Source organism: Hydra vulgaris, chromosome 10 (genome assembly GCF_038396675.1).
Source record: "Hydra vulgaris chromosome 10, alternate assembly HydraT2T_AEP".
In the NCBI taxonomy this organism is placed as follows: domain Eukaryota; kingdom Metazoa; phylum Cnidaria; class Hydrozoa; order Anthoathecata; family Hydridae; genus Hydra; species Hydra vulgaris.
In genome coordinates, this window is record NC_088929.1 from 5,717,501 (window position 1) to 5,730,000 (window position 12,500).

At 27.7% G+C, this 12,500-nt stretch overlaps 1 protein-coding gene across 6 annotated transcripts in view; it reads right to left on the reverse strand.

Moving 5' to 3' along the window:
* LOC136085755 (uncharacterized) overlaps nt 1–12,500 on the reverse strand; it is a 184,244-nt gene that overhangs the window by 80,882 nt on the left and 90,862 nt on the right. For all 6 annotated transcript variants that reach the window (XM_065807148.1, XM_065807154.1, XM_065807153.1 and 3 more), the window contains one exon: nt 166–663. In XM_065807148.1, coding sequence (XP_065663220.1) covers nt 166–663 — 498 coding nt within the window. The remainder of the gene's footprint in view (nt 1–165; nt 664–12,500) is intronic.

Here is a 12,500-nt window from a genome sequence, read left to right on the forward strand (position 1 = left end):
ACGTCATGAATTAAAAATTACTAGAAGCATTAATTATGCAAGAAATTGGTTTTAAAATATTTTTTTAACTTTTTATCTGCTGGTTTATTTGGTCATACCCACTGACCTTTCCAGAGGCGCACACTACACACACAAACACACACACATAATCACATAAATTATTACTTGCTTTCCCATTGATAATCAAAAAGTCAGATATTATTCCGTTTTGTGCATTATCCCAGAGATTTGAAACGAAAACCTGTACTTCATTGAAATTTTCAGCTAAGGAGTTTTCGACTCGATGGATATTTACACCATTTATGTCAATAGCAAACCAAAATTTACTCCAAAACAGCCACTGATATATCTTTATGTTACACCATTGACCTAAGATTAGTGGATCTGTTTTAACAGAGTAATTACTATTACCATTAACTGCAGCATAAACAACAAGTCTTCCAGAACCATCTTCGTGAAACCAAACGCCTAGACTTTTTTGTGCATATAATTGACTGTTATTACTTGGGATTAGTTGAAGAACGCTTTTTAAACCCTGTGAATAACTCATTGGTTTCAAATTAAATGAAATAGTGAACTCTCTTTTTAAAGCAATAAGTGTTCCAAAATAAAGACCACGGGTTAAATACAATTCTTCTCTTTGTTTGACATAATCTAAATAAACTATAAAAAAATCTTTTTTTTAAGTTTAAACAATTGATGTACATATATATATATATATACATATATATATATATATATATATATATATATATATATATATATATATATATATACATATATATATATATATATATATATATATATATATATATATATATATATATATGTATATATATATATATATATATATATATATATATATATATATAATTGAACTTATATATATCTATGTATCAGAGCCGGAACCAGCTTTTTTTGGTCTTTGAGATATCTAACTTATATCTAACAGACACAGAGCAAACACCAAACATTTATATGTTTATACTTATGTCAAATAAGGATGATTCGCAAAAAAATTGCGATGATTAGAGGCTGGGAACAAAAAAGACCTAGATTTTGTTCCCCCACTGCCTTAACTTGAAAACAACATGTTGATGTAATATTTTTTGTACTGTTTTTAATTAGACTAATATTTATCAATAAATTTTGAATTTCATAGTAAAATATTTGAGCTTTCAAAAATTACGACCATGTAAAGTTTATACCCCCCTCAATTTCAGGTTGTTATAAATTTTATATGGTCATTATTTTTGAACGCTGAAAGAAAATACTTTAAAACTTGAAATTTATTGATGAATATAATTCTAGTTAAAAAAAGTACAAAAAATATATCGTCAACTAGTTGCTAGTAATGTTTAAGCAGGGAGGGGAGTGCACAAAATTGCGGGCTATTTTGTTACCACACTCTAATCATCGCAATTTTTTGCAAAGCATCCTGGTTTGACATAATTATAAACAAATAATTGTTTGGCGTTTACTCCATGTCTAGAAGTAAGCTATCTCAAAGAACAGAAAAAGCTGGTTCCGGCTCTCTCTCTCTCTCTCTCTCTCTCTCTCTTTCTCTCTCTCTCTCTCTCTCTCTCTCTCTCTCTCTCTATATATATATATATATATATATATATATACATATATATATATATATATATATATATATATATATATATATGTATATATATATATATATATATATATATATATATATATATATATATATATATATATATATATATATATATATATATATATATAGTATCGGACAAAACGAGTGCAACCAAATAATGCTAATTTAGTTTCTTTAAATAAAAAAGCTGCATTTTTTGAATTTAGAGAAATAACTATGTAACTTTTTAGAGACAAAGTTCTTCAAGTTTTATTCATTACAAAGTTCATTATTTGTACACAAAAATTATTAAATTATTCAAAAGTATTAAAAAAAGTTGATTTCCTTCTGGACAAAACAAATGCAACTCCACAAAATGTTGACCAAGCTGTATTTTGCTATCAATATTTTGTGGCAAATCCTTTGTTGTCGATCACAGCCTTGCATCTCCGAGGCATATATTCGATCAGGTGATCAATCTTTTAAGATTTGTTCAAATAGTTGGTCCTTATTACGAACACCCTCACGATTATTTATGCGGTTGACGGACTCCCACAGGTTCTCGATAGGGTTGAGATCCGGAGATTGAGGCGACTAATTCATCACCAATAGGTGGTTCTCTTGAAACCTCCGCTTGACTACTATTGCAGTGTGTTTTGGATCGTTGTCTTGCTAAAAAACCCATTTTGTTGGCATATTTTATTCAGCACGAGGTAACATAACATCTTTCAGGATATTTTTATACATGAAATGGTCCATTATTCCATCGTTTCGATGTATTGGATCTAGACCTATAGCAGAAAAACACCCCCAGACCATGACATTGCCTCCACCATGCTTAACGGTCTTATAGCAGTAACGTAAATCGAGACGTTTTCCGGCCGGTCGACGAACACGGCAAATGCCATCGCTCCCAATGATGTTGAACTTCGATTCATCACTGAACAGGACAGTTCGCCATTTCTGCACATTCCAGTCAATATGAGATGTAGCAAACAGGAGTCCTTTCTTCTGTTTTTTTAGTGAAATTAGCAGTTTCTTTGCAGGGCGTCGAGAAAACAATCCGGTTTCAACAGCACGTTGTCTGATTGTTCAGTCCGATATAGGAAGCTCTAGTTGCTTTTGTATCTCGACTGATAATATCCAGGGATCCTTCTTGACGGAACTGACGATAATAGAATCCTTTCTAGAAGTGGTGGAACGCGGTCTTCCACCTTTGTTATCTGCTGCCAACTTCCCCGTAGAACGATATTTGGAACATAGTCTAGATATTTTTTCACGCGATATTTATCACAAATACTTTTTTGTGACATTTCACTTACGTAATCGCCAATACTTTCTTTCTTAGTTCCAATCCAAGACTGTCGGGAGCCATTTTTGCACTTAAAGTCATAAAAATAAAAAAATAAAATAATCACGCTTCTCAAGGCTTACCGTGTTACATTTGCCTTGTGATGATACAATAATTCTCTGTGGAACACAACGTCTTGGTTGGATGTGGACTGTATTGATGTAATGAAACACTTGTTGTATTTCACTTCTTGTATTGATGTTCTTCGATAAAACACTTTGATAAAACTCACCCCGATAAACATTCTTGATAATACTGACTGATTGACTTCCATATACTGACTGAATTACATGTCGATTTACATGTCTCTTATATAGTAAAATGAACCTGTGTGAATCTGTTATGGAAGATTGTAGATGCTTCTTTTCAATGCTTCTGGAAGCTTCTAGATGCGTCTGGATGCTTCTGAACGTTTCTGGATATTTCTTGATGCTACTAGATGCTTACAGATGCTTCTTCTGCAAACTTCTGGAAGCTTCTGTATGCTTCTGGAAACTTCTGGATACTTCCTTTAATTATTAAAAAACTTCCGTGACATTGACACGGAACAGACTTAAGAAAATGAATCAAACCAGTAAAGTTGCACTTGTGTTTTCCACTGCAAAATGGCACTTGTCAACGAAATTCTGCATGTGTGCTGTCACCAGTCAGCCGATTGCTCATGTCAGGGCATACTATGACTTCAGACTCCTGCACTGTTAGCTGTGGTAGTATAGTTCGTTTCGTTTTAAAGACATGTAAAATTAGGAACACTTTTTAGCATTGGTCGATGTTGGTTGCAAATGTTTTGTCCAATATTGTATATATATATATATATATATATATATATATATATATATATATATATATATATATATATATATATATATATATATATATATATATATATATATATATATATTTATATATATATATATATATATATATAAATATATATAAATATACACGTACATGTATATATATATATATATATATATATATATATATATATATATATATATATATATATATATATATAAATATATATATGTATATATACACCGTTGAACTTATATATAATTGAATATATATATATATATATATATATATATATATATATTATATATATATATATATATATATATATATATATATATATATATATATCTACTTATATAGTTGAACATATATTTATATATACATATATATGTGAACATATATATATATATATATATATATATATATTTATATATATATATATATATAAATATATTTATATAGATTTATATACAGCTATGTATATAAATATTCAATTATATATAAGTTCAACGGTGTATATATACATATATATATTTGTATATATATATACATGTACGTGTATAAATATATATACGTTTTTATACAGCTATTAAACTGCGAGCTCACGTGCAACTTAAGAAGAAAACGGAGTATTTTTGCGAACTTTCACAGCTGAAAAGAAACATTTAAATTATAAATTATACATTTATTAATAATAGGAGCAAGCAACCTGTCTCCTAACAATATAACTTTACAATATTTTGTTGAAATCCCCAAGTCCAATGCCATTTACAATATAGAATGATTTAAGGGTTCTAAAATAATATATCTTTGATGTTAAATACTTTGTATTCGTAGCTATATTGCTCAAATTTTATCTCCTTTTAAATAAAGAAGTGAAAAACTTCAAACATACGGAGATTCGAATGCTTATGTGATAAATCTGCTGATCTACGGCGCCATGCATAGATAGGTTGTACCTCAGACGCACATTGCTTAAATAATATGAATACAATTACGTAAATCGAAAAGTGTTTAAAACATTTTTATACTTGTCAAGCCACTCAACGGATTGATAGCTGCGATTCCTATTTAAATACATAAATTTTCGTAATTTCACATAAGGTTTTTGTGGTAAACTATTGGTTGAAAATGTTTCTATATGATATGAAGTAATGAATGGTTTTTAAATATAATATTTTCAAATACGTACTTGTTACGGAAGTTAATGTAAATAAAAAATAGCAAATAATGTTTGGTTTTTGAGAGCATGTTTTATATAGTATAAGAGCTTTCTAAAACCTTAACTCACGATTTTAAAATTAACTGCAGATGCAGAACTAGTAGAAGAAGAACTATTACCAGTAGCGACCAGCAAGAGATGCACAAGTAAATGTACAGAGATGTACAGTCAAAACCATTTGAGTTTGTTGTAGTATCTAAAAAAAAGGAAACAGTAGCGGTTGATGCACGCTTGCAAGAGAGTATTTTTAACAGTGGAGATAATGCTAAGAGAAATAGATAATACAACAAGTTTTTCTTTGTATAGAAAAAAAAGGCAATTTTCATCTCCTCTTTCAATATTTTTCGGATGAACTAGGCGCTTCCTCTCTGCACCAGGTAATTTCCGCTTTCTAAGACATCTAACACATCCTAAGGTCACTTGAAAACATTTGTTTGATTTCAAGCATAAGAGCAACTCGAAAATAAGTACAAAATAAAGAAACAAAAACAGAAAATAGAAATAAATTTAAAAAAAATTGTTTTTTTAATTTCATAAACATTCAATAAAATGTGTCATTGACTTAAATTCAGCGATTTCTATATATTTATAAAAACGATAGCGTAGGATTGGTGGCTATATATATATATATATATATATATATATATATATATATATATATATATATATATATATATATATATATATATATATATATATATATATATATATATATATATTAGGGTAGTGTGAATTTTAGTTTTTTTTACAATTCGTTTAGCCTGGGTGTGCAAAAGTTGTCCATTCATTTCAGAAACACTCTGGAAAAATATCAATGCCCTAGGAAATTATCTTGAGGTGCCTCAAGACCTTTAAAATTTTAATGTTTCCCTAATATTATGTAAAAAAAAGTTTTTCAAAAGCATGTCATGTTGGGTCTCAAAAGAACCAAAATTTTATAAAAATTTCAAAATTAACAATTATTTTTAAAACAAAAATTGTTATTTTATAGTTTTTTGCAGAAAAAATGACCTTTCAAACTAAAAATGAAAAAAGTTTATTTTTTTTAATTATAGTTTCAAAAAAATCTTAAATTGATATTTTTCCAGAGTATTTCTGAAATGAATGGACAACTTTTGCACATCCAGAAAACACATCCTTCACAAGATTAGGAGGTTACAAATTTTATAAGTTAACAACTTTCGAATGCTATTAGAATATTGTATAAAATTTAAAATTTTCTAATGAATATATATTTGTTACATAATACTAAATAAATATACTTTATCAAATTGTTGCTCTGACGTTTGGGGAAGGCGGATCCAGCATTTTTTGATGTTTGACATAGCTAACTTCCAGACATGAAACAAGCTCTAAACATAAATATGTTTATACTTACGTTAAATAAGGATGCTGTGTAAAAATTTTAATGATTTGAACCGCTAACATTTGGGCCACAAAAAAAAAAATTGGCCTTAAACGTGAGAGCCTATGAAATTTTACTACTTGAAGAACATTTTGAAAGTAATTCTCAACGCTAGTTTCACCAAGAATGTCAAGTTTTGATGGCTTATTTACCGCCTGATTTTTGTCAACAACCAGTTTTATGTCACAACCAGTTTCATGTCAACCACCATTTCGAAAGTCTTTCCTACTTCTTAAACTAAACGCTAGCACATATAGAAAAACTTATAGGGCTTATAATATAAACTTACAGTATTCAAAACTGCTTAAAATATTTTAATGAATCCAGCACAATTTGATTAACTTGAGAAGTTCCATAATCATTTGTAATTGACAAATAGGGCTTGCTATATCAACCAATGTTGAACACAACTCTATATATGACAGAAGTGTTCAAAGATTAGAATTGATTTCCTCATTTCCTTTCTAGTTTTCTCTGCTATCGTAGGTAAGAACAGAGCAAATAGAATCAAGTCCTCATTTAACTCCCAAGTTTGCCGACTGAATATGTGAGCATTTTCAACTAGAGTTGAGTTATACTTAACAAGTTTTACCAAGTTTCCCACTAAAATAAAGTTATTCACAGGTGTATTAGCTCGAACTGAAACTGTGAACACAATAAATTGCTCCAATGTTTTCTTATTTGGTTGCTGGTAAAATTTTTAGGTTTTGGAGAATGTTCTTTGATCTGTCTAGTTAGAAGTACAATTCTCAGAGTATAAAGGAGTTTACTCATCTAACATGTTTAGTAAAAGGCACTAGGGTAGAGAAGCTTGAATTTTTCAGTTTGCTTATTTATTATGATTAGATAAAGCTGAACAAACTCTTAGTCGTCATCTCGTGTGAATGATTTTAATAAGACATTCACAAAAACATTTAGCTAACTTTGGCTGGCGTTTTTTATCTATGGCATTATATGAAGGGAATATTACTTTGTTTTTTTATCTGATGACAATTGTGGAAAATGTTTTCTGAAAATAGAAAAGTGAAAAAAATAACAGTAAACATATGTTAATTGTTTTAAGTTAACACTATAAGTAGTAGGTTTACTACTTATAGTTTTACTAAAAGGTAGCGCTTTACTATTTATGGATAAAAAATTGATTGTAGGTCAAACAATAGTTATAGTCTAATGAACCCACTTTTGGATGATAAAAATACTTGGACCAGCTTTTGTTTCTGCTTTCGAACCTTTCAAAGGTTCGAAGGCAGAAACAAAATGACTCAAAAGAAATTTTGTTTCTGCTCAACAAAATGACTCAAAAGTAATTCACCCATATTTCTACGACAAACAAACCAGAAAAGGTCAAGATCTTGTTGTTTTTAGAGACATTTTCGCAGGGATTTTTTTTCCAAAAAATATTTATCATTAGAGTATAGTTGCATGATCTTTATTCAAATATTTTTTGTTTATTAACCTATCTTCATTTGATGAAAATCGAAAACCATGCCGATAACATTTTCTTCACGATTCCATTCTCTAAAAAATTTTTGAGTTGTCTTGATATATTGCTATAATTTCTCCAAGAACTTTACCATTTTTTAGACAATTAGATGTGGGGTAACGCCAAGGATCTTTGTATCATAAGCTCCAGACACAAAAATTTGCAACTGGTCATATTTTCCTTTAAAATAAAGAGTGCCTATAAGTTTTCCAATGCACTATCGTTTTTGACAATAGCATTCAATATTCTTTGATCTTCAAACTTATTTCACGTGCAATGGCAGTTTTATACGGTTGGGCTATTCTTGCATTTAAACATATCTTATAAGGATCACCCCCGCATATTGATACAAGGAAGTACACATTGGCACCAAGTTGGGTTGATGAGATGTTGTTACAAATACAAAATGACACAAAGTCAGGGTTTTTTAATATCTCATGAAGAACAAAGATATTAATGCCAAATCCAGCTAATCTTCTACGTTTCTTATTCCGTGTTCTAATGCTACTGCTGGGTTTAAGATTTATAATTTCAGAAGTATGTTTACATAGATTTATTTTTCCTTGTTACAGGTTACTTTTTTGTCTTTCTACATGTCTTTTTAACTTTTCTGTGACTACTTCTTCCACCACAAAATCTAATCAATCAAACAGCATGATTTTCATTAATTTAACATGTACATCAACGGCATCTTTATCAACTATAGTTATCAAGTTTTTCTTAACGAACATTTCCTTTAAAATTGAGTACTTATAAGGTTTTCAAATTCAATTTTTATTTACATTTTTTCATTTAATTGTTCTAGGTTCATCTTTTTGTCTTCTATAATCCTTCAAAGTAATGAATTCCATTTCATAAAAAATAATGAATTCCATTTCATAAAAAATAATGAATTCCATTTCACAAAAAATAATGAATTCCATTTCATAAAAAATAATGAATTCCATTTCATAAAAAATAATGAATTCCATTTCATAAAAAATAATGAATTCCATTTCATAAAAAATAATGAATTCCATTTCATAAAAAATAATGAATTCCATTTCATAAAAAATAATGAATTCCATTTCATAAAAAATAATGAATTCCATTTCATAAAAAATAATGAATTCCATTTCATAAAAAATAATGAATTCCATTTCATAAAAAATAATGAATTCCATTTCATAAAAAATAATGAATTCCATTTCATAAAAAATAATGAATTCCATTTCATAAAAAATAATGAATTCCATTTCACAAAAAATAATGAATTCCATTTCATAAAAAATAACAACTTCAAGAAACAACTTCATATTTTTGTTGTGTACCATTATATGCCAATCTTAGCCGATTGGTTCAGGTGTTTTGAAGAATGGGGCAATTTTAATAAAGCTTTTTATGAGCGAGTCCTTGAACCAAGTGTCTTCTTAAATTCAGAGATCTAAACTTTATTTCATTAAGCGTGATATGGTGTATGTTTAGTATATCTAAAAACATTTAAGTACCTGTCAATTTTACCAATTTAATGTTAGTTTGTTATTGTTTTCAAATAAATATAAAATATTAATCTTCATTTTTTTCATTGCCTCAAGAAAGATCTCTGATTTTGATTTGAGCAAACGCAACTTCAATATTATGTTGAGAGCCTCATTTACCTCTCTTTTCTAATTAAGCTCTAGTGATGAACTGTTTTTATAGGTTTTAGAAAAAAATGAATGACAGTCTTGTTTAAAGTGGAAGTGAAATTTCATCTGCCTCATCTGATAATGAATTAACAAATCAAAGTTAAGCTATGTTATTTGATAAAAATTTTTCAAAACAAGACACTTTACCATCATGTCATGTTAAAAAATTAATAGTTGGACTGTTTGCGTCCGGTACAGGTTTAGAGATTAACTTTATCTTTATATGTTATTAAATTTAATATGTAAGTATTATGGTAAATGCAAAGAATGTAACTTATTAACACACTGTGTTTTTATAAGATTTATATAAATTTATATACAATATCATTTATTCGTAATATCTTCGACAACCTACATATTATTTAAGTGACTTAATTGAAATAATAGTTACATTGACATTGGTTATTTCATTTAAAAATAAAGGGTATGAGTTGAATCAGACTCAAATTACTAACATAATTTTGATTAGTCTGTAACTTTGTTACTTTCATTATTTAAAAGAATGTTTTCAGATGTTTTTTTAATAACTGATTGAAAACACATTGTATACAAGATGTTAAGTGTTTTAATTACATTTCTTTCTATGTATATATTTGTATATAAATATAGTTTAAACAACACTAAATTTGGTAAACAACACTTTTTATTCTAAATCCACTTTGACTGGCAATAGGAGTAACATGGTCAACCCCGTAGTTTTAAATCTAAAACCTAATTTATTTCTATATTGATTGTAATGTTTCACATTTATCTTCTTTATCTATCATAAACACTAAATTAGCTAAATTTAGGTTGCCAAAAGTTTAATTGAAGATAAAGAAAAACTATCAAATAGAGATTTAAAATTTAAATCATTTCTAACAAAAACTATTTCGTTAGTTAAGTCTGTGTGACTTCTATTGTCGATCAATCTATCCACATTTTCACCACTTTTATATACGTGATATTATTGTGGCAACCTACCTGCTAATAATTTTGTTTAAATAAAATGAAAAATTTAGGTAACAACTTGCAACTCAAAACTTGAACTGTTGTATTGTGTTAAGTTATGTTTAGCGAAATGGATTGTGGTTTTAACTATAAATAAAATTCTGTATATATTGAATAAGATTTTATCAAATTAGGTTTGCTACTATCAAAAACTATGAAGTATAGGAAATACGCGTATAGGATATAAATATTCTTATCTATAAACATTCTTATGTACAAACATTCTTATGTACAAACATTCTTATGTATAAACATTCTTATGTATAAACATTCTTATGTATAAACATTCTTATGTATAAACATTCTTATGTATAAACATTCTTATGTATAAACATTCTTATGTATAAACATTCTTATGTACAAACATTCTTATGTACAAACATTCTTATGTATAAACATTCTTATGTATAAACATTCTTATGTATAAACATTCTTATGTATAAACATTCTTATGTATAAATATTCTTATGTATAAACATTCTTATGTATAAACATTCTTATGTACAAACATTCTTATGTACAAACATTCTTATGTACAAACATTCTTATGTACAAACATTCTTATGTACAAACATTCTTATGTATAAACATTCTTATGTATAAACATTCTTATGTAAAAATTTTGTGTTTCGATAAAAAAGGCAACTAAAAGAAGAAGTGACTGCATGAGCGACATAAAAAGAAGCAACATTGAAAACGACCTTTTTGACGTCCGAAACTGTTATCAAAAGAGGATTATCCAGTTAAAATTATTAGTATCGTATGCTGTAATTAATGACTGATACCAGAATTGATAAAAAAAAACTTAATAAAATTCTATTTAATGGCAATGACAATAATAATTGAACAGAAACCGTCATCAACTTTAAAGATTCGAAAGAACGTATGCAAAATACCTATTTTTCAAAGAGATTTTATATATTTACGTTACACAACACGTTATTTTTATTTAAGTTATATTACGGTACAAGCACTAATTTAATATCAGAACTTGTAAACCTATATTTTTCTCTATTTCACGTAGGTGCTTGATGGTAAGACATATTAACTAAATCTTAAAGAGAACATTGTAAAATGTGTGCAAATTGATGAAATAAAACTAACTTAAATTAAATTAGTTATGTAAATCCCAGGAGGAAATGGATCTTGCAGTATTACAAAAGAAGATGTTCAAAGTATTATCAATTCTAGTTTATTTTGTTGCTATGGCAGGACAAGATAAATGTGTTATATAGGATTAATGTGACGATAAAGAATTACATCGACCAAATATCAATTTTACGTGAGTTACTTCATCTGTCTTAGATTTTTATTTTGATTTAAACTTGTGTTATATTATATTTGTACTACGATTTTTATGAGATTCTGTAAACAAGATTATTATGATCAGTATGATCTTCTTTCGGATCCAAAGATTATATTATATGACGTATAACCAATGTAAAGTGAAAAACGGAAAGAAAAAAAAGTTACCGCGAATATTATCATGTATTGTGACTGCCGTTGTTAAAAAATTTATAAAAATATCTCATAAAAAGGCAAAGTTTAAAATTTCCGGATACTTAAAGCAGGCGAATGATATATATGCAAAGTAATGTTCAAAACTTTTGCTTTTTATGTTTAACAAAAGTTATTTTATTTTCTTATTATTATAGTTTAGTTAAAATTGCTTTTCAGTCTGCCTAATAAAAGACATCTGTTATTTTATATTTGGTACAAATCTTATGTTAGATATTTAATAGATTTGTTAAAGTATGCTGCTATTACGAGTGTTTCATTTTACCAGTATTTTACAATGTGAATTTTGTTGTCATGTTTCAAGTAGGAATTAAAATAAATTTTAATTCATACTTGAATACATGACAAGTATGAATTAAAATTTAGCAATACTTATAAATACTCTAACTTAAACTTCAAAAGTTATTGAAAACCGAGGCTTTAGCAATTTTAAATTCCAGATAAACCAGTTATATTACCTATG